At 39.1% G+C, this 24,486-nt stretch overlaps 1 protein-coding gene across 1 annotated transcript in view; it reads right to left on the bottom strand.

Moving 5' to 3' along the window:
* DCBLD2 (discoidin, CUB and LCCL domain containing 2) overlaps nt 1-24,486 on the bottom strand; it is a 60,947-nt gene that overhangs the window by 6,387 nt on the left and 30,074 nt on the right. Inside the window, exons 4-9 of the mRNA XM_065419040.1 lie at nt 23,374-23,446; nt 22,186-22,319; nt 20,101-20,141; nt 17,738-17,953; nt 12,975-13,099; nt 333-480 (exon numbers count right to left, since the gene is read on the bottom strand). Of these exons, the coding sequence (XP_065275112.1) occupies nt 333-480; nt 12,975-13,099; nt 17,738-17,953; nt 20,101-20,141; nt 22,186-22,319; nt 23,374-23,446 (737 nt within the window). The remainder of the gene's footprint in view (nt 1-332; nt 481-12,974; nt 13,100-17,737; nt 17,954-20,100; nt 20,142-22,185; nt 22,320-23,373; nt 23,447-24,486) is intronic.

Below are 24,486 nucleotides of genomic sequence, written 5' to 3'. Positions count from 1 at the left end.
CATTCATTTTGTTCAGTCAGAAAAGTACAAGAGCTCATGAAAAGAAAAAGCCAATTGCTAGTATCATTGATACAAGAAGCTTACCCATGGAGCACCTCAAGCAGGTATTTTCCAAGTTACATAAGTCTCAGAATATTTTGAGTGTCAAACTAGAAAATATTAGTCCAGTGGACGTTACAGGAAGATGAGATTTTCTCATCCCAAAAATATTATTTTAGAGAAAAGTTTGGTCATGATTCCTTATGGCAAACAAGGCCAAAAGTTAAATTAAGTGATAGCTACAAACATATTCCAGTGTTTTACAGTGACTGAGGCATTTTTAATGGTCTTACCTATATTAAACTGACATCCTAGCAGTTCCACTTTCATTGCAATTTTCTGATGCCATTTTAACGGGTTAACCCTAACAAAACGTGCAATAATAGGTGGAATGAAGTTATTGCGAACTTCCCGGTAATACTCAGTGTTTCCTTGAAATATCTAGAAAAAGAAAAAAAAAACCATTCAAACTGAATTATTAGCTCCTACAATGTATGCTATACCAATTCACTGCCAACTATGCCCTATAACTTCAATTAACCAAATAAGCAGTGCAAGGCCTTGTGTAATTAGGACCTCTTACTTGTTTCCCAGAACAGTGCTGCTAACCAAGCTTCTCAAAGAGAAAGGGCGACTAATCGTAGTGAAGTATGAACCAAAACCTCAACATCTTACCTCCAGATTAGACAAGTAGAAATAACTTTAGTGCCTGTCATCTACCTCCTTTCCAGTACCTTTGTCTCAGAATACAATCTGCCAGCTATCATGACATTACTCCATTGTCATCTTATGTATAATGCCCATGGCAAGAGTCTAATCTTACTGATAGGTAATTATGCATCTTATATCCATCAGTCTTGTACTTATACCTCAAATATGGCAGGCAGTTGCAACAAGAGAATGCCAAAAAACTGTTGATGCCTTTATATTTTAGGTTGGCATGTGTATGGATAAAACCTCTACTAAATGGAATTCAAGACCTGTTCAAGTATGTAATCAACATTACACGCTAGTGCTTGTATGGTTGCAGTCTACAGAGGTTGTAAATCTTGATATGAAAACAAAAGGGACTCTGGAATTTTGAAAAACCCACAAAAAGACCTTTAGCAACAATTCCTTATATTTGTTCAAGGTAAAATTTTTGGATTTTTTTTTTATGGAACTTTACAGGCCACGAATTATTTTCACATAGCAAATCAAACAAATGCCAGCTATTACATAGTTACTATCTGACCACCATCACTAAACCTGACACACACTAATGACTTAGAAAGACTACTTTGAATGTGTGATGGAAAAAGAGAAACCAAATCCAGTGTCTCTGAAGTTACTGAACATGATCAGACAACTCTGACCGGAAACTCAGGGGCATGGGTTGGTTGGTCGGTCCAAACTACAAGGGGGGATGAGATCCCAATAGAAAGTTATTTCCCTCCTTCCCTTTGCAGTGTAAGCAGGAGGCCTTGAAAAATACTAGTAACTAGACCCTCCTTGGTGGGGGGGGAATAATCAAATACCTGGGAGCCAAGGTCTATTTGAGCGTGCACTTCCCTGTTGGTATATTAATGGGATAACTTCCCTCATATATGGCAATTTCAGCTGAAGCAGTCTATCATAAGCAACCCTGAGAGAGCAAGCTTGATGATTAGGGTTGACAACACAGCTATTGAGTAATCCTGGGAATGGAGGCAACTTCCTCATATTGTCCAGAAATATCTGAAACAAAGACATGGAAACAATACTTTCCATAAGCCCGCTAGGGTCCCTACAGACCCACTTTGTCCTATTCTTTTTAGAGGATCTGCTGACCCAGCTTGTTACGATCATTTAGATCAAGGGTAGGGTTTCAAACTTGATCTGCTATTCGATAGGCAGCCAGCAGAGTTATCTGGACACAAACATACTGTGTTCTTATCAACCCGGGTTAGCCAGAAGGTGCACTCTGCACTAGCTGTGCTTTCTTTAGTGCCCAAATGAAGAGTGAATTACAACAATCTGCTCTAAGTTTATGAGCATTTGATCAGAGTGGCCAAGTCTGTCTGGCAGGATAGGATGTATTCTGATCATCTGACAGTGGAAGAAAGTTTTTCTAGATGCTCTTTCTAGGATCAGTCCAGGACAACTAGGTGGAGCGTTATTTTGATGGAGCTAGTGCAAGTGCCCCCTATAGCTCTTCAAAGTGTATTCTATCCACAAGCATAACCTCTGTCTTTCCCAGAAGCCAATCTCATCAAGGTTCTGAGATAGCTAGAGGATGACATGGTTTGCATTTGAATCAAGGGAAATGTATCTATGTATTGTTTGCATTTTCTTTCTGCCAGCATTAGAGACAGGTGTTAGATAAGGCCAAGTTGAGAACTCAATGCACAAGGGCCTTGGTTACTGCAGCATTTGTCTGTCACAACCTTCTAGATGCAGCCCCAAGCTCATGACTGGTATTTTTCATAATCCTCTATCAATCCAAAGGGTGGGAAGGAAAAGATAATGCTAGATCATCACATGGACTTTTAGCTCCATCTACAGGAAAAAGGCAGCAAAGACAGCTAATTTCCTATTGAAAGTCAAAACACCTGCCCTTTTACCAACAATACATCAAGAAAGAAAACAAAAATTCCTACTGGTTCCTCCATTCTTACTTTAATTAAGATTAGTTATACAGTATCACAAGTTTATCTACTGTAAATTGGATATGATTAACATAAGATCTCTAGTTCAGGAACGTATATGTCACTGAATATTTATGTAAAAGAATGGAGTGCAGTTTGCAGTGGATTAAAAAATGCTTGAATAGAAGTCATTGCCAGCCTCCCACTGCAAGAGCACTTACCCCAAACTTCCTCATTTGCGCATTGCTCAGATAGGCATATGCCGATACAATCTTTGCTTTTATACAAAAATCTAATTCCAGAGAAAAAATTATGGTACTGGTACAGTCATCTTATAATGCACAATAGAGTCTTGTACACATATTCTGGTCAACTGCAAGTTTTGCACTTCTTTACATAGGACGGAATAGAGTCTAGATAAAGCCAAATCCCCTATAAAGCATAGCATTGTATGGATCAATGCAAGCTCTTTGAGACAGGGACAGTCTTTTTGTTGTGTACCTAATAGGATGAGGTCCTAGTCTGTGAAGGGAACTCCTAGGCCAGTGGTTCTCAAATGAGTTTTTACTGTGGCCAAATGTGTGGCCACAGCATATTCCCAGTAGCCACAGTTTTGAACGTTAAAATATTATACTAGTGATAATCTAGTCATGTGGTTATTTGAAAGTGTCATGTAAATAAAAGTAACATAAGGTTACTGGTGGGACTCTCCTAGACACTTCAGACACGAGTTGTGCGGATCTCCTGTTGGCATAGGCTTGGCACAGGACGCGCACGGTTTAAAGCCAGGAGCCTTGGGCATGAGCCCGGCTATGCGCCAGGGGGAAGGGGGGAGAAGAAGCCCCCTTAACCCCCGCTAACTATTTACAACTATTTAACAATGAACAGGTATAACTATCTAAAGACTATACAACAACTATAACTACAACTATCTACAAGAATTGACAGGATAAGCTAGGGAGAGTGGAGAACAGCTATGCCACGTTCCACAGTTCCAACGACCGTCAGGGGCGGTAAGAAGGAACTGAGGGGGCGCTGGGTCGGCTGGGGTATATATCCGGCGCCATGAAGGCGCCACTCCAGGGGGCTCCACAGCCGACCCACCGGGTGTTGCTAGGGTAGAAAATTTCTCCGACGATCGTGCACGCGGCGCGCGCACACCCTAATTGGAATCGATATGAGCAAGCACTCGAAGAAGAAATAAAACAATTTTTTTAAAAGTTTGTAACAAAATCTCTCACTTTTTTGTAGCCAAATAGTTGTAAATATGAACTTTTTTAATTTCAAAAGGTTCTTGAAAGGGAACTGATCATGACTCCTCTCTTCCAGTACAAGTCAGAGTACAGCCTCCGGGTTTTTGTCAGTACGCTTGTTTCTGTATTTGCTCTTCACAAAGTGAAGTGCCCTGAATGCACACTCATGTATAACAGTTGTTGGAAACATGGTTAGCATCACTACAGCCACATGCACAGGTTCTCTGAAGTGATCTGAATGCTTTGCACACCAAAACTTCTCGGCTGTGTCACCTAGGGATCACAGAGAGGGCGCTTCAGTTGTTCATCTCTATGGAATTCACAGAGGCAGCAGCCCTACTACACTACAATGAAATGCTGCTGGGCCCACCATGGGTTTTGGCGGCTGCTGCAGGGAGCAGAGTAGGTGGCCGCAGCAGGGAGTTTGGGAAAAGGGCTCCAAGACCCTATATGTTGTGGTGGCCACATTTGGCCACACTGTCCTAGGCACTACAGGAATACAGATAGTACATAAACAATGATGTAGTGAACATCAGTGAGAGACCAGCGCAAATTTATTTTTAAAATATGTACACTGTGATGTACGTGATGGTGGAGTTATGACTGTATACTATGATAGTACCTAGATGATATTATAGTGATAGGCGATATTAGAAATGTCTAAGATGCTTCCACGGCAGAAAAGTAATGTGTTAAAAAAAACATACAAAGGAATTCCTCCTACTTCATAGATTCAGACCAATATCAGTGATTGTTGTAGCACCATAAAGGAAGTGTTACAAAGTGCAGCTACAAACACTGTGTAGAACACTTCTAGTTTTGGGTCCAAACAAGCAAGAATCTGAGCTGAAATTCTAATTTCACAATTTACTTCATATATAAGATTATAGTGTTAGTTATGGAGGTATGTGATATCTATGTTAAAACTAGGGCTGTCCATTAATCGCAGTTAACTCATGTGATTAACTCAAGAAAATTAATCATGATTAATCGGAGTTTTGATCGCACTGTTAAACAATAGAATACCAATTGAAATGTATTAAATATTTTTGGATGTTTTTCTACATTTTCAATATACTGATTTCAATTACAACACAGAATACAAAGTGTACAGTGCTCACTTTATATTATTTTTATTACAAATATATGCACTGTAAAAATGATAAACAATATAAATAGTATTTTTCAGTTCACCTCATATCATACCGTAATGCAATCTCTTTATTGTGAAAGTGCAACTTACAAATGTAGATTTTTTTTTATGTAACTGCACTCAAAAACAAAATAATGTAAAAAACTTTAGAACCTACAAGTCCACTCAGTCCTACTTCTTGTTCAGCCAATCGCTCAGACAAACAAGTTTGTTTATATTTATGGGAGATAATGCTGCCAACTTATTTACAATGTCATCTGAAAGTGAGAACAGGCATTTGCATGGCACTTTTGTAGCCGGCATTGCAAGGTATTTACATGCCAGATATGCTAAACATTTGCATGCCCCTTCATGCTTTGGCCACCATTCCAGAAGACCTACTTTCATGCTGATGATGCTCATTAAAAAAATGTGTTAATTAAATTTGTGACTGTACTCCTTGGGGGAGAATAGTATGTCTCCTGCTCTGTTTTACCCGTATTATGCAATATACTTCATGTTATAGCAGTCTTGGAACACTTTCACAGCAGATTTGACAAAACACAAAGGTGGTACCAATGTAAAATTTCTAAAGATGGCTACAGCACTTCACCCAAGGTTTAAGAATCTGAAGTGCCTTCCAAAATCTGAGAGGGACGAGGTGTGGAGCATGCTTTCAGAAGTCTTAAAAGAGCAACATTCCGATGCAGAAACTACAGAACCTGAACCACCAAAAAAGAAAATCGATCTTCTGCTGGTGGCATCTGACTCAGATGATGAAAATTAACATGCATCAGTCCGTTCTCCTCTGGATCGTTACTGAGCAGAACCTGTCATCAGCATGGACGCACGTCCTCTGGAATGGTGGTCGAAGCATGAAGGGACATATGAATCTTTACCACATCTGGCACGTAAATAACTTGCGACACCGACTACTACAGTGCCATACGAACGCCTGTTCTGACTTTCAGGTGACATTGTAAATAAGAAGCGGGCAGCATTATCTCCTGTAAATGTAAATACACTTGTTTGTCTTAGCGATTGGCTGAACAAGAAGTAGAATTGCGTGGACTTGTAGGCTTCATGCTCCCTACAATTACGGTTATTTATTATTTGTGTTATCATAGCATCTAGCCCAGTCACGGACAAGGACCCCATTGTGCTAGGTGCTGTACAAAAAACGAAAAATACACTATGACTGCCTCCACTCTTGTTTTAGAACTACATCAGTGCAATTATTATGTGTGTGTTATGTTTTTAGTTTAGCACTACATAGGGATTAAAGTATATTTTCTCAAATTTGAAAATACTGACCAACTTTCTTTCTGATTTGTAATTTTACTTTCTGAAGGGACAGAAAGTAGTTTCATTCACTAAAATACATAACATTAGTACATGGATAGCATGCTGTAACAGAGTTGTGTGTGTGGCGGGTGTGAGTGTGTGTGTGTGTGAAGACAAAATTAAAGACGTTCTCAGTATACCACACACCAGGCTCCAGAGTTTTATCAAAACAGTCTTCAGAATGATAAGTGCATAAATGAGACACTGAAGCCTGCAAATATATTATGGGCCTCATTTGCTCAGAGAGTACATTGGCAAAGGGAGTCTATTCTGTTTATTTTAAAATAATTGAACAGTAGGGTATTTAACTTTGACAGTGTACTCTGTGCTGTACAATTCACAGGAAGTCATGGTCCCCATCCCAAAATGCTTATAATCTAAACAGACAAATCACAAGAACAGACAGAGACACAGAAGATGGCTTTAATTTAGGACTATTTTCTTTTTTAATAGTGTGCTGACAGTTCTTACTGACATAGGGTAGCATTTATGGGCCCCACAGAAGGAGAGCACTTTCAGGAGAGAGACACATGAGTGGGCTGATGCCTAATACACAAAGATCTGTTCTCCTAACTGCTGACTTGTATTCTTGTTTGTGCTATATGCCTGTTTCTATTGCTAGGATAATGTGATAGCAGCAATAGAAAAGAATGCTTTCTTCAATTTTCTAGACTGTTTAATATTGTAATGCTAATCAATAAACACTACTGAATGGAGCAAGATTGGTCTGCGACTGGCTAAACAGCTCTTTGCTCTTGGATTAAGAGACCCAATTGCAAAATTGTTGTTTTTTTAAACATGCCAAACAGTGGCCAAGATTTCCTAATGTGTAGAGGGGTTCTGTGAACCCAGTTTAACACCTTATTAGGCACAGATTTTCAGGCATGTGCTCAGCATTTTCTGAAAATTAATCTCCTTTAAGCTCTCTCAAACTGGGCACCCAAGAATGGAACCAACTAAAATCATTAGTTGCTTTTGATAATGTTAGTCAGCGTCTTCACGAAGATCAACACTGAACAGTATTGCTGCTCATTCACTGCTTCTTTCTATTTAGGTCAAATTTATGGTACCAAGCACTGAAGTAGTCTCTCAATCAGATTGGTCTGAAACTCAGTTATGTTTTTAACATGAAAACACATGTAAGGGAAGCAAAGGGTTTTTTTTAAGATTAAAAATAAACTTCCACCTTCTCTTTATATTCCTATCTGCCCCTGCTGTTTTCCTCTGCCCTTCAGAAAAGCAAATGAGCCACAACAGGTTAGCTTTTATCTTTCACTTCTCATTAATCACCACTTCAAATGCTTCCTTCTGATTTTTTCAGAATAAAAGGTTAGAAGCAGTAGCAGAAACACAATCCTAAAAAGCCCTGGTTGCATCACCATTTTCTTTTCAAAATTTCCCTTATAACTTGCAAGAGTTACGAAACTACTAGCAAGAGTTTCAACAGTGCTCAACTCTTGACTTTTTAAACTTATTTTTAAAAATGTAAATAGGAATGAAAACTCCAGATGCATGCACTATGCATAGATTTAAGAATCAAAGGGAGAACATCCGCATATAAGGGGCCACTGAAAAGCACAGCTGAATAGGTGGTGATCTAGGAGCAGAGGGGAGTATACTACAGTATAACTATAGATTCCTTTTTGCTCCAATTATTTAAATATACTTTTTCATCACAACTGGCAGGTTTTGGTGAAGTACATTTCTACAAATGTATTTTTAAATATTTCTTCTTTTATTTAAGACTTCATTTTATTAACTACAATGGAATTTCAAGCTACACATTGCATTCCACTTCAGGAATTTGCAGGTGGTCACTATACTAGAGACAAAAACACATAGTTCAAATACACTGTAGAAAGGGCTTATATCTCAGTACAAAAATAGAAAACCTTTCTATTTTCAGGCAGAAGAATGATCCAATTAAACATCTTTGACAATAATCATAAAGTCTAATTATCAGGCTAAAGAGCAAAGATTTTACCTTAAAGGCCAGAAGAGGGCAGTCAAAGCTAGAATTAAAATCAATGGCTGATTATGTTTCTTCTCAGACTGCCCAAGGCTAACTCACAGTTCCCAGTCAGTTTTCCTGTGTAGCTTCAGCAGGCAGGACCAGTCCTGTCAGTCACCAGGGAGTGTCTTACTCCCCTCTCCAGAAGACTTCCCAGTGTGACTGTTTCCAAGGCTCAGAGGTATCCTAAGAATTCTGACACACAAAATAAAAGTAAAGACGACACCTTTTCCTATGTTTCAACTGTCGACAGAAGACTTCCCATCACAATTTGGGTTAGAATTGCAAGATGAAAGGTAACAAGAAAGGCCATCACATTAGTAATTGCAATCTTGTCCAGTTTCTCAACCAGGTGTCCCAATTTGAATCCATTCCTGGTTTACCTCCAGGCTAATGATAAGAGCGCTTCTTGGGAACAATTTGAGATAGCATGAAGGTGAACATGGAAGAGAAGGAATAAAAATCTTTGAAGTGGGTGCACATTCACGCTCTTCAAATCCAGGATAACTCTGATCCCTTGTGACTGCATAGGATGAAGAAGAATGTGGAATTGGTCCCTGAGTATCTCTCCAGTCTTGTACTGGTTCAATGACCGGCAAGTGGGATAGCAACCTCCCATATCATCTGGATATACTTTATCAGACATTGAAAAGAAGAAAAGGGAGTTGGAGGGAGGAGGCAGGAATCAGCTGCAAGGGACTTGAATTCTATTACAGAACCTTTACCAACTACTTCTGTCACCCATTGATCCAAGAAGGTGGCAGGCTACTGGCTGACATTGGAGAAGCATGACTCCACAGGGTTCCCCCCTCGGATGGGTACAGGAGAGAAGGGAAGCGAAGTATTTTTGTTGTTCAGGGTGGATATTTGGAGAAAATACTTCTGGGACTTTTAGTGCAGGATCTGTTCCAACACCCGAAAGGTTACATCAAGTTACTGTCTCATCAGCAGAAGTTAGATGAGGAAAAACCTCAAAAGGACTGTTTGTTCCTAACTAGAGGTTTGCAAATCTTTCTTCTGGTATCTTGCCAATGGCAGGATTTTCTAATCCTAATCTTTGACTTCTAGGACTGCTTTGTCTAAGCATTCAAAGCACTCAAAAATAAATTGCTCAGTAAAGAAGCCATCAAGCCTTCGGCTGTCTGCCTTCCATTGTACAGTCCCCAAATGCCTTATTATTGTGCTCCTGGGTAGCCACAAACAAATGGAACAAGGCACAAATCTGATACTAAAGCTGCTCCGAGAGAGCGATTTTATGTAGTAGTTGATTTCAGGTCCTTAGGCCCAGCCAGGTATCTTCTGAGGGGAAACCCATACAGGCCAAAATAGCACAAGCAAAGCATGTAGCAGCGGTAGAAGAGAAGACGCTTAAGTCCTGCAGATGTGGCCACAGCACCAGGAGGACTGTTGCCTGTGATCACTGAGCTCTTTGGGTAGAACATTGCCTTCTGAAAGGATGACTGATTCTCAGGAGTTAGCGATGGCTGAGTAAACACTTTGTGAGAGTAGCAGTCTGACTTCAACTCTGAGGCTTTGTTAAATTTGAACCATTTCAGAGAGCTGATTAAACCTGTTTGATAGTCCTCACTCTGCTTTTAAATATTTTCCAGGACTGGATCAAGAGCTCTACTTTGGAAACTTAAAGAAAGTACATCTTTGTTGCCTGTCCTGTGTTTAACCCTGAAACCATGTGAGTATCAATACAGAGTGGAGATTTGGCAGGAGAGAAAGTGAAGAGAGAAGAGAAGCCATTCCTGGGATTCTTCCTTTGAATCCAAACCTGAGGCAGGCAAGTTGTCTGGAAGAGGAAATTCTCAGATGAGTGAGTCCTTAGGTGACCTCAGTACATGCCTCTTTCTGGTCTTTGGCTTCTCACCACCAGAGCTATAGATTTAATCCTTTATACAGAAGGATCAGTGAGATTGTTTAGCTCCACGTCTAATTTCTCTCAGCCATATTCTGGTGAAGGCTAGGCTGGGGGGGAGGGATAGCTCAGTGGTTTGAGCACTGGCCTGCTAAACCCAGGGTTGTGAGTTCAATTCTTGAGGGGGCCATTTAGGGATTTGGGAATAGCTCCTGCTTTGAGCTGGGGGTTGGACTAGATGACCTCCTGACGTCCCTTCCAACCCTGATATTCTATGATTCTAGGCAGGGTAGGACGAAGACTGCCTTTGCTTCCTCTCATAGGTTGCAGGAACACTTTCACATCCTCCAAGAGAAAGGAGTCCGAAGCAGAAGGGGTCAATGTCACCTTATTTGAAATTCCCTCTGAGTGATATACTTGACCTTTGCTGGCCTTCTCCTGAAAAAAAGTCCATTTGGTGTCGAGCGGGGAAGAGGAGGCTCTCAGGACCAGCCTGAGTACACTAGCCATACTGATGATTGAGATGGAGGATGATGACAAAACGGTTTGGTTGTCTGAGACTGGCAGCAATCATTGGATAAATTCTGCAGAAGGGTATCTCTAGGGTAACTAGGGAGTTTAAAATCACCAATGGTGAGCTACTTACCCCAGGGCTGGCTGAAAGCACTGGTGACTGTTCAGTGATGAACAGGGTTTTCTGCTCTGGAGCAGAGTTCAGCTAAGCAGTCCCTAATCTGCCAGTGGCATCCAGGAGACTGTCTGAAGAAGCCTTAGGTGCAGGAAGAGGCATCTGGAGCAGCACTGGAGTTGGTTACTGGCATGTCTGCAGATGTACAACTAAACCTGGTAACTAGGACACCATTATTTATAACAATGGTGGTACTGCTCTCACAACTGTTGAACCCTCTTGATTAGGCCTTCCTGTTTGGCTACTGCTGGGAACTCAGGCTGCCAGGTTCCTCATTTCAGTTGAGCAACTGGAATGTCACTTCTGGTGGTACCGGAAGGAAGGCTACAAGATTGCACTCACTGGGAAGGGCCCCTCCTGGATACGGAAAGAACAGGATCTCTCTGCCGAGAATGTCTGCAGGGGATCTGCCCATCTAAGGCCTCTTTATCTCTGGCTCTGCTTGAAGCCAGGGGGGTTGGGGAGACCACAAGATACTGAACACTGGAACAGAGATGTTCCCAACTAGGAGAAACAAAGGAATTCTAGCGTGGCTTCTGAGTTATTCCTCTAAGTGCTTGCTATGTTCTCACGTTAGGAGGCAGAGGGAACCAGGAAATTTTCTAGAAGGGTGACCCAAGCTCCTTTCGGCTGATTGACAAGTCTGGTCCTACCTCCTGAAGCTGCAGAGCCCAGAAGAAGCAAGTGTTGGAATGGCAAGCCTGGATATGAGAAAAAACAATTGAATATTTCTAACTTTTGGTTTTAAAAAGTTTGGCCATCGTCTCCTCTAACATTTCTTGGAATCTTATTTAATTACATGAACATTTTGGGAAAGACAAAAAAAAAAAAAAAAGAGCAATCCCACTCAAAGTATAATACCAGTAATACAAAGAGACAAAGTAGGACAATCTCATTATGAAATACTTCTATTAAAATTAGTGTAATTTTAAAGAGTATTCTTAACAGAGTAGCAATGTGACAGTCTGTTGGTTGTTCAACTGCATGAGATAACATCTTTTTTCCAAGAAAAGTATTGGCATGTTCAGCCAAATGATCAGACTTACCACATATAGTTGGATTCTTTATAATTTTGTCTGTGTATGGAAACGAGCATGGCAAATTAACATAATTTAAAATTTTTTAAAAAACTGTATTCACATTAGGGTCTATCCTATGGTCTAGAAAAGGTACTTTATTGGATTCTAGACACTGCATGAAACCCATCAGGTAACATATATTGTGCCTACAAATCTGCAGCAAAATAAACCAAATACTCGTTCCAGTGAGGACAGCAGGAACTTTGCCATTATTTTAACAGAATCCGAATTTAGACCACTGGGAAGAATTAAGGAGAGAGTATTAGTCTTAACTAATTTTTGTTACCTATACCCGTTCAAGTGATACCTTTAACGTTTTTTAAGTGCAGTATATGCCATGTGTTTAATAATCTTACATTTTTAATATGGATTTATTTTGAAATTACATATCACAATAACTCATTCTCAATGAGAACTTTTAAAAATGAAATGTTTACTATGGAATTTAATTGGTTAAATGCCATGAGGAAAAAAAGATTATGTGCTAATATTTTTGTGAAAATAGTGGGAGATGAACAGAAACAGCGTAGAGAAAGGAGAAATCCAAATACTACGCTATGTTCACGGGGAAAGAAAATCTCTGGTCTATGTTACTAAATATGAAGAAAAATCTATTTTGGGAAAAGTCTAGATATTCTGAAGGGAATACAATTATAGGAAGGCAATCTAAAGCTGATAATGGGAATTTTCTAAGAGAGATCTTTTCTCCCTATATCACTTCTGTAATTCAGATCTTTACTGGATATTTGTATATTTTCCACATCTCATGAATGTTGATATTTGTATGAATTCAGATTTAATTTTGCTTATATGCTATTCTTGGGCCAAGGATCAAAACTGTAATTTATCATGCTGTGAAGAAAAATCACTAGGTAATTTTCCTCATTATGCCTGGTCATATGTACAATATCTAAACACTCATCTATGACTATATCTAGAAAGTCTGTACTAATTTTACCTTATCCTGATCAACACCAGGTTCTCTGTATACTGTCCATTTCTGTGCATCATCACTGTATAGAATTCGGTAGGCAGAGATGTAATAGTAGTACTCTACTATGGTGGATCCAGTAGTTATAATGCCTGTGAATATGAAGGTTTCCATTTACATAGATGCCAAATGTCTCCCTTTGAAAAATGTTTATGTCAATGTTTTCATGCAATGATTTATAATACGAAGCATATACCCAGGATATGGCAACTTTAGGTAGAGGAATCAAGCATATGTTCTCCTCTGTGTCAGTTAATATTTTAAAGGTTTTCCTCTTAAACCATCAGGATCTATAACTTCCACATCCGGTGCCTGTCTCCTTATAATTATTTTAAGTTACTTTTCTGAAAACGTCCTTAACATTTTTTTCTTTGCATTTCTTGATGGGGCGTCAGACTGCTGCATTTGGCCTTGTGTTCTGGATTTACAAAGACAAAACCAAAGCCACCCTGGTTCTGGATTCACAGGCTATATACAAGCAGCACTGAAAGACCACAAGCTTTCTTAGGCAGGTACTTACAGTATTATAATAGTCTAAGAAAGGTTTTTTATAGAAAGCATTAATACAGGCATGAAATTAAAGGAAAAGTATAAGATCAAAACTGTGAATCACAGCCAGAGAGAAGATGGAAAGAAGAGAACAAAAGTTTGTTGTATGGAAGTTGAACCACCAGTACTGCCACTGGCAGTGAGCTTATTAGCCGGGATTACAAAGACCATCCCTGAGAGGGCTGTGGGACTGAATTGACCACTTAAAAGGGGATGGTTTAGGATTGTCTTCTTGAAGTATAGGTGTTAGAGAACATAACCATTCCACCTAAAACTAATTCATTTTTGGCATGAGGCAGATTGCAAACACACACAATAAGGAAAAGGCGAATCAACTTTGAAGAATTAATGCAGAAGAGGAAATAGAGGTGAATGCAACCTGTCATGTAATGGTTGCCCTACAGTTGGGTTGACATGAGAGGGACATCCCCAGACTCTGACAAAGACAGACACCACAAGCCAGTATTCCAACTCTCTGCTACTTCACACACAACACATGGCCATGATTTGACCTAAAGATCTTAGTTTGTGTGTTCTGGACAGAGCAAATGCAGTGTACCTCCGAGGTACCCTGTCCTCTACTTTCTGAGGAACACACCCACTTCCACAAATAGAAAGCAGTGTGTCCATGGGGGAATTGAGAAAATAGCAGATACAACTCTCTCTCTCTAGATTAATATTTACTACAGGTACTAAGGCACAAGCAGCCTTTCTGAACAAAATTAGGGAAGAGCTCTTCTCAGAGATGGGTGGCTGATTTAATCAACATGAATTAATCCTTTTTCTCCCAGGAAACACTAAGAACAGATGGAACAGCAGCAACAGAAAAAAAGCCAGCTATATTATATACACAAGGGGATACCCAGTGATCACAACTGCAAAGTCATGAGAAACCTCTGAATTAAGGCACGATGAGTGTCAGGGGTTCCATTTCCCAGCACACACTAATTGTTATCCCAATGTAAGATTGTTTGATAGTTATCAGTCCCTTCATGCAACGGTTCCCACCTGACTGCTCCAAACTCCATTGCTGTTCAATATGCGGTGAAACTGCAAAAACTTATTGTATTACTGAATTAATAGTTATCGAGCACCAGTTGTGACACACATCCCACTCATCAAAGCTTCGATCCAGGAAAGCACTATGCACTTGCTTAACTTTATGACATGAGTAATCCGCCAGACTATTCATAAAAGTTAAGTTTGCATATATCTGCTGTGCTGGATCACAGCCCAAATATCTTAGTGAAAATATGGAGGAAATTTCTGGTGGTTTTTTCCTGCTTTGTAAACAGATTAAAAATAAATTAGCGTTGCCATTCCTGTCATCTATATTTAAAAAATTAAATATTTTTGAAGCACACAGAGATGAATTTGATGATTCATGTGAATGTTGAAAGAGCACATGCACAGACATTAGTAACATGCACAGAACATGCAAGAATAAAAGATGGTTACTTTCTCCTTCTGTGGTCACATGCCCCACTCTATTAAAATGAAAAGTGTATGTTCACTGCAAGGTCTGTCCAAAGAAAGGGCAGCTTGCCTTCTAAACAATGTACACAGATGCAGTACAACAACTTTAAGAGTGTGGGGAATGAGACAGTAAAAAAAGGAACGTGAAATATTATGCACTCAAAACCATGCAGTCATAAATGGGTGTACAACATGAGGACGTTATACTTTTGCGATTCATGGACCTTACAACAGCTCTACTCAGCACATGGCTGCCTGTGGACTGAGAAGATTATCTAAGCCTACAGATGCATATATTCAACCAGCATCAGAGTTGGGATATCTATCACAGTCTGTTCTCTATCAGTGACAAGGAAAACTGAGAGGAGATCTACCAGATTGGATTACACTTAATGATTAGGCTGATTGTACATAAATGTAGCATTTATACTGAAGTATACCTTTCTTGTATCAATAATTATTACAAAATACATCTGCTTTCTTTAAGATCACACATAGGCACTGGAACAAGACAGGCTTTCACATCTCTTCGCAAGAAATGACCACTTAGGGAAAAATTCCCTGAAAGCATATGGAGTTTGAAATGCAAATTTGTGTCATAATGTGAGATGCAGTACAGACATAATATTAAGTCCTAGCTACTTAATTGGAGATGAGAAACCTTTTAAGTCCTGTTTCTCCATACATGAGGTAGTGATGGATCATATAAATAATGAGTATAAAATAACATGTACAAAGATCCCCAACTGCACAGGCAAAATACACAAAGTGGATTTAGAAGATTTACTGATATTTCAGTCTTCTAAAAGCTCCTTCAAGATGTCAAGGCTACCATAAAAAAGATGGAGAAAAATTGTCCTCTCTTGCCATGGAGGGTTCAAACTACCGTATAGCAGATTTAGATTAAATCTCAGGAAAAAATTTCCTAACTGTAAGAACAGCAGGACAATGGAACAAACTGCCTAGGGAAGTCATGGAATCTCCTTCACTGGAGGTTTTCAAAAAGAGGCTGGATAACCAGCTGTCTTAGATGGTTTAGACACAGCAAATCCTGCATTTTGGCAAGGGGTTAGAGTTGATGACCCTTGTGGTCCCTTCTAACTCTACGGTTCTATGATTCTGTCTCTTCTATTTTGTATGCAAGATGAAGTGGGCACAAGAGTGGTGAGGAATGGGATCAGAGTTAATGCTGTTTAACTATGCATTGCCTTTTAGTTCTTTTTTTTTTTTAAATCAATGAATCAATTTTGAATTTCCAGATTAATTTACCAGGTATCTTGCCACCCAAACAAACTAAACTTTGTGATAAAAGGTCTTTAAAGATAGAAAACTGCAACACAGACAAAGGAATTCCCTTAAGGAGAGCATATGAACATACTAAACTCCAACTTGGCTGGTTTTGGTAGCTCTAAAAAAAGAAAAGAAAAAAAAAAGTGAATTTATCATCTTGAGTAATCAAATGAGGTAACTCTGGTCTGCAACACTGATATGGGTTCCAAGGTATGAAACAATAAGAATGTGACAATAAAAAGGCATCATAATACAAATGGGATAGTTATGTTCTTCAAACGTTTTCTATTTCTATAGTGCCATAATAGGCAGGAATTTGGCAAGGTCCTCATCTCAAACATCTTTCTAATCTTAATACAACAATTAGGGAAAAGTGACAACGGGCCATACGGTATGAAGGAAAAGAGAAAAGGGAAAGGGAAACAGTTGTTGGGAGAACAGCTAGAAAGGACAATGATTCAGTGTGGTGATTTTCCTGGGTTTTTTTGGTTCTGTTTACATAGTTTTAATATAATGAGGCATGAGTGACAGCAGCTAGAGTTCAGGTTAATGGGAGATGGCAAGGTGACACTCGTCAGTTTTGAACTAGAAGGATATCACTTTATGTACAGGAAAACGGAAGAGATGATGAGATGACAGATGGGAATGCACAAGGCCAGTAAAGGGCTTTCAACGCGCACACAAGAAAGCATCAGAACAACATGAGGCATGAGTCTTTGAATCCATCGTTTTTCAAATTAAGAATGATTATAAGCAGAAGCATGACCCTTCAGTTTTTGTAGTTACAGTGTCGAGGAAAAACCTTATCACAGGAAGGTCACTTGATATAAAATCTAACTACATAATCAGAAAAGGGGACTAGGAAAAGAATGCAGACTAACAGATACCACTTTAGATCCTGTTACACAAACAAAAAAAGGAAGATTAAGATATGGATACCGCTAAAAGTCTGAAGTCAGCGGTCAAAAATTAGTTTGTAAGTATTTTGTAAAATTGGAATTCCTCCTTTGGGTGATCCTCTTCAAAGAATGCAAATTGCCACATTAAAGAGAATTAACTGAGAATTGACATGGATATAAGAAAGCCAGAAAAGCCTTGTGAATCCAAAAGGACAATCAGCAGAAACAGGACAAGGCTGAAAAACCAATATAAGGTGGGAATCAGTTACACAAAACTTGTTGGAAAGATCCTATGCAAAACCACCCCCTAGAGTAGAGCCTAACTTGTCCACCTGTAATTCTAGAATTTCTTGGGTATGCTAAGTGTAGGGACCATGGAAATATCATTGCTCTGATTACAGTCAGAAGCCAATTGAACTTCATCTATAACCCCAGATTAAAACTGCATCAGTTATTAACCTACCCTATTCCTATCTTTCCAAATACAATTTTAAAAGCCATCTCTGATCTGCTTACCTGTTATTCTCTTTTCTTTATTCAGGTCTATTTGTAACCACTGATATCCATCAGTGGTAAAAGCAGCCCAAGGAGGTCCAGGCCTCTTCAATCTGGCTCTTTCAGGAGTCCAGATGTTTGCCTGGCCTGTTTGGTCAGGCCACTCTAGACTTGATGATGCAGTAATCTGAGAATCGGGGATTACTCCAGATTCCATTCCCAGTGTCCCATAGCAACCTGAACAACATAAGAGACGAGGACTCAGATGCAAAATCAAAAGTTACACAATCAAATTTTCTTGCTCTGAATTCTCCCTTATTAAATTAAAGTTATATTGTGTAATATAATGTTTTTTGCAAATTTGATATTTAATTTTATACCATGGCAAACTATCTACCTCAGTGTCTAAAAATTCACAAAGTTAATTCAAATTGGAAAACTATAAACAAAGGGTAATGATAAAAAGCAACATATTCAGTTACAGATGAGTTGTCCAGTGCAGAGGTTCTCAAACTGTGGTCCGCGGATAGTTCCCTCTAAGGTGCGCGCCTGGGCACCCGCACACGAGAGAATGAAGGGCCACCCACCTAATTAGTGGAGCCGTGCAGGGGTGGCTCCACTAATTAGGTGCCTGGATCCTGGAGAAGATGCACATATAAGGTGAGGTGGTGGCCTTGGGCGGAACAGGAGGTAGATGGGAAGGGAAAGTGGGGTGAGAAGAGGGGATGGGGGGAATTTGGGATGTGCAGGGCTGCGGCGGCCAGAGAAAGAGGCGACTTTCCCCAGCTCCAGGGCTGTGGCTGCTGGAGAGACGGCCCTCCTTCCCAGCCCCAGCTCTGTGGCTGGGGAGAGACCCACTTCCTTCCCAGCCCCAGCTCAGGGGCTGCCGCGGTGGGGGAGAGAGGGAGAGCCCCCCCTCCTTCCCGGACCCAGCTTGGGGGCTGCCATGGCAGGGGAGAGAGGGCACATCCATCACATTAGAAAGATAAGACTACTGATATTAAAATATGAGTTTTGTGCTTTTATTTGTAGAACAAAAAAATTTTTTTTTTTTTTAATATAACGCTTTTATCCAAAGCATGTTACAGTACAAACAACATTTGGAAAGATCATTACATTGTCCGCCAAGACCCTCAGCAATTTTCAAGTGGTCCACGGAAAAAAAAAAAGTTTGAGAACCACTTGTCTACTTGGCTGCTGAGCAACATTAGTCTGACATTAATCACTTAATTAATGGAGTTAGATCAGGGGGTAAATAGTACATCAATGAAATTTACAGAGGAAACTAAAGTTGGAGGTGTTACAAATATCAATAAGGACAAAGAAATAATAAAAAAGTGACCTACAGAAAAGTTATATTCAGTTTGGAAAACATCAGCTAATGTATCTTGGAGAAAATAATCTGGAAGAGATATTGGAAGGAAGGGTAAAACATGGAAAGCAGTAATGCTCTGAAAGGTACAAGACTGATTATATTGGACAGCAACAGAATGAGAGTTTTCAATGCAATGCACCAACAAAAAGGATCAATGAAATTTGTGGCTTTATGTGCAGAGGCATTCATATTGGCATAGCAACGATGTGACGGTTTCTTGTTAAGGCTCTGGCAAGAAAGAATCTGGATTGGCATGTTACATTCAGTTCTGGGCATCAAAATACCAGAAAGATAAGAACATAGAAGAATACAAATTAAGGGGCTTGAGAATTATATTTTTTAAAACTCAGTTAACACTCAGCAAGAGGCAACAAATTAGCTTTAAGGATGAAGCAAAACAGAACAGAGAAATAGAATGTAAAAAACTGCTACAAATATAGAATAACTGAGCAAATACTGACCTTTCCACTTTTCAGAATACACTTACAATAATTTTATTGTTATATTTTAAACTATAGTAAGAAAGCAACAAAAAGGTAAAAGATTGTCTCTTTCTGTAGCAGGACAAAAAAACCTTCTTGAATATTGGCATATGGGGAAAGATTTAAAAAGCCAAATAATTATAACTTGGCTAAACAATAACTTCGGAGGCTAGAGGGAACACATTTTACATGTCTCAAACCTAGTAGTGGAGAGGTTTGATTTAGGAATGAGTAAGTAGAAATATGACTCAGAGCAACTGAATTAAATTAAAGGGTCTCATTAAATTAGACAAAGTATCGATACCAACCATACTCAGCATTTATTTGTATACTCCAAGTCCTCAAACTCTGACCAATCCTCACAATAATCCAGTGAAAACACATAATGATCTAAAAGGTACTATTTTATTAACACAATAAAAATAAATGTCAGTTGCAAGCACAACAGGCCTATTTTTTTTAAAAACGTGTCCCACTCTAAGTTTATATAAAAAATCAATATGCAGTTCATAGAGTGATATGCTTACCACTAGTCTTAAACGTGAAGAGACTTACAGATAATAGTCCTCTGCAAAAAAACAAAAAGAAATCTATTTTTGTGGCTGTCACTGGAACATTTAAGGCAAATTGTTCTCAATTTTATTTTTCCCCTACTACTGCATCCCACTAGGAACCTATTCATGTCCAAATATTTTTTCTTATTGAAGTAGCACCTGTTACCACCACTATGGATAATGGTATCAGCACTGCCAGTATGAACATCTTTGCTTCAGGCTGAAACCTGGCCTAGAAGGTACCACCTAGTTTAAAAGATTTCAAATGTAAAATAAAAGTATAAAAGTGCAGCTGATATATCTAGAAGAGCAAATTAAAAATATTTGACTATCTAAATGATGACACTGAACAAGAAAACAATGGTCAGCTCCCTCCACCCAAACCCTCTCTCATTTACTGGGGTTTTGAAAGACCAGAAGGCTCTAAATCAAGAGGACCACCACGTTACTGTCAATTTGCATTGTGCAATATCCTTCTAAGTACCAAATGTCCAGGCACGACTACACTTGAAACATCAACAGATCAAACTGAACTAAGCTCTGTTCTACGAGTTCTGATATTTCAAAGAGCACTGATGCTTCAAATTTAGACAAATACCAGCAGCCCAGTTCAGTTTTTGATCTTCTGACAATAGATAATCCTTTAATACTCAAAGTCTTGCAGACTCCGTAACACAGTATGTTGGTGCTTCAGAAGAAAACATGACTATGAATCCATTAAAAAAAAAAAAAAAAATCTATTTCACTGCTCATTCAGGTCCTGTCTAAACTAACTTTTTCTAAAAGTTTCCCACTGTAACCAACACTGGTTCAGCTCCACTGGTATTTGCGACATTGGGAGCCCTAGGGCTGGTCTACACTGGGGGGGGGGGGGGGGGAAGGGGCGAAATCGATCTAAGTTACGCAACTTTAGCTACGAGAATAGCGTAGCTGAAGTTGACATATCTTAGATCGACTTACCTCCCGTCCTCAAGGTGCGGGATCGACGGCCGCGGCTCCCCGTAGACTCCGCTTCCGCCTCTCGCCCTGGAGGAGTTCTGGAGTCGACGGGGAGCGCGTTCGGGGATCGATTTATTGTGTCTAGACAAGACACAATAAATCGATCCCCGATAGATAGATCACTACCCGCCGATCCGGCGGGTAGTGTGGATGTACCCCTAGAGTAGAACAGACACTGGCATTTACACCATACCAATTAAACTTGCTCTGAAGACGTTTATATGATACAGTATTCAAAATGCCAGAAGCAGCCAGCAGTCTTTCTACATTAGGGCTCCCAACACTGCTGTCATCAACGGGGCTGAACAGCAGGTTAGCAATGGCAGAAAATTTTCAGAAAATTTCCCAAATGTGGATGGGGGTCTCAAAACAGACAATGATCTACTAGTCCAAACACACACCACAATGGATTTCAGGTTGGTCTGAGCAGTCAGCCTTGAAAAACAGGTTTCAAGTAAACAAAGAGCAGCCACCTGCTCTTTCCTCAGTGTATCAATCAGCCATAGGACATGCTATAGTATCAGCTGTTGAGATTCAAACTGAAGTTTTACACTAAAATAGGTATAAAAAAATTAAAAAACCTTCCCTGGCTATTTATTTTTTTAAAATGGAAGAGGGAAAAAAAATTACCCCACTGTAAGAAAACTGAACTAAGAATTACAAAATATTGTTTTATTATATACATGAATGACAACAAACTACAAAGTAGCAGTCAAGACTAGCATATATTCAATCAAATTATTATTTGAAAGAAAAACTATTAGGAGTCTATGGTCGTTCCATATATTTTTGAAGGTAGAGTCCCTAGTTTTGCAATGAAGTCTTAATTTTCACTTATGGCCTAGATGTTACAATAATTTGGACAGGAAATCATATACCACGAAAATGAGTACAGCATAAGAACCTACTTAGAACAGAATCCACCATTCCTATGGATGGGTAACTCCACTAGTTTAAAGTTTTCCCTTGATACAACTGATAATCACAGATTGATTTACATCTCCTATTACCAAGAGGTAAGCATTAAATATATGAAAACAACAGAGCAAATATACTTACTCTTTTGAGGTGACATTGTTAGCCAAAGAGCTTTCATAATATGGAATGCCTTTGCTGATTACAACATTGATTTGGCCACCCAGAATATTGGACACCACTCCTGCATGCACACCAGCCATGCAAAGTGACGAGGACTTTGAAGAAAATAGAAAATAATGTTCACATTCTTTTTTTCCAAACTGTTTCAGAATTTTTATGCCATAAAGAAACTGCTATTATTTAATTGTCTCCCTACTACCCACAGGCACCATTCATTTTTGAATGTATAAGACATGAAATGTACAGCTTTGCATTTTTCTGTTTTCTAAAAGAGAAGTGTAATGGAAGTGTATGTAATACAACATTATTCTTGAATAAGATCTTCAGCTGAAACTTACATACTGAGGCGATGCAAGTGATTTTCAGTTTAAGATTATTTTCCTGAGAATCTTTTAGGTTAGACTAGGTAAGGAGAATATACATATTTACATATTCTAAAAGCCAGGGATGAAAAAACTGGTTACTGTAACCTGTTTCTCTTAACAGAAAGTGCAGGAAGGGTATAGTTGCTCACTATACAATTCTGAGGGCTACATACTTATTTGTTGACAGAGCACCACTCATCACATTATCTCATCTCTGACAACAGACAGCACAGAATACACTTTTTAGCACTTAAACACACACAACTTAGATGCTTTTATATACATTACAAGAGGAAACACTAGATAATCAGCTATTTTTGTTGCCAGAGTACAATGTAGTGCACATGATCAATCTCCATTCTGTGAGGAAGAGCTAAAATATGACTGCTGTTTATTGAGATCCATTACAGTGTCATGAAATCAGAGGACGCCATTAAGAAGTCAGATTCCTCTCTAGGAACCTGAATATTACAGGCTTGAGACAGCCAGCCAACAGAAATAAAATGGGAAGTAATGAAGATTATTCTAGTGATCCACATTTCTCAGCAGATATCAAAATGTAAGAGCATGAAGTGCTTAACCACTTCTTGGAGACAGCAACATCCGGAGCTCCAGCCATTAAGCAGCTTAGCAAAATCAGTAGCATGTCACATTAGGAAGTATCTACTCCCAGAGCCAAGGAAATAGAGCTGACAGAAAACAAACATATGTAGCAGATTTTTATCAGAAAGTGCAGAATTTAATCAAACAAAGTGAATATACTGTACTGTCTAAATTTACTTACATCGCTGTATCCATGAGGAATAGTGCCAGAAATATCAGCAAAAGGAATCACACATCCAGCTGGACAATACTTACTGGAAGAAAAGGAGATATGAAGTCAATATATGCATGCCATTGCACTTCACTTTAAAAAGAGCAAGCAGCACATTGTAATTTAAAATTTTGCATCTCAAACCATGAACAATTTACCATTTGGTAGGACTGTAATGTGGTCTAAAACTACCACCTATCAATATGTCATAATTAGAGACAGCCGTCAAGTCAGAAATAGAGACACAAGGGGAATGAGGTAATATTGTTTATTGGACCAACTTCTGTTGGTGAGAGAGAGACAAGGATTTGAGCTTACACAATAAGAAAAAGCAAATACTTGAGGAAGAAAGTTGGAATACACTATTCAGCAAAGTACTTAAGCATGTGATCAAGTCCCAGTAAAGTCAATGGGACTTGAGCAAGTGTTTAAGCGCTTTGCTGAATAGGGGCAAACTGTTGATTTGGATTGCAAAGGTCAAATCTTGAAAGAGTGGTGGTGCCATGAGTTTATAGGCCCTCCAAAATGTAACCCAAATTTATTTATTGGCTTTACAATACTTTGTAGCTTTAAATGATGCACTTATTTGGGAAAAACAAGTCTCCTTATGTCCAGCCTTGTCTACCATTTACCTGAAAGAACACAACTGCCTATTACGTCCCAGTAGAACCTCATTAATTCACACTAATTGTGAGACCAATGGCAAATTAATTTTATAAATTAGTAAGTGAATAAATAATAGAAAAGCAAGGGCTAATGCATCACAAAATATGCTTTTATCATCTGAAAAATGTATGTTAGATTTAAGTTGTGACAGATATAGCAACCACACACAGTATCTTTAGGGACTGTATTCTACTCCGGGGGGAGAGTTACCACAGTTCCTCCAGGGACTAAAAAAACAGTGTGTGGGGGGAAGTGATTATAGTGGTCATTGGGACTGTAAACAGTGACATGAGTATTAAAGGTAATACTTCTCTTTATCTAGTGCACATTTTGTAATTTATTTTGTAAAAGCAATGAATTCTTAGTAACATGAGCCCTCATTAGCTGGAAAGTGAGGACACTGCTGGTTTTTCTGTG

This window comes from Emys orbicularis, chromosome 1 (assembly GCF_028017835.1).
Source record: "Emys orbicularis isolate rEmyOrb1 chromosome 1, rEmyOrb1.hap1, whole genome shotgun sequence".
NCBI classification, from domain to species: Eukaryota; Metazoa; Chordata; order Testudines; family Emydidae; genus Emys; species Emys orbicularis.
The sequence above is the reverse complement of the archived record's forward strand: the minus strand, read 5'-3'. Positions and strand labels throughout refer to the sequence as shown.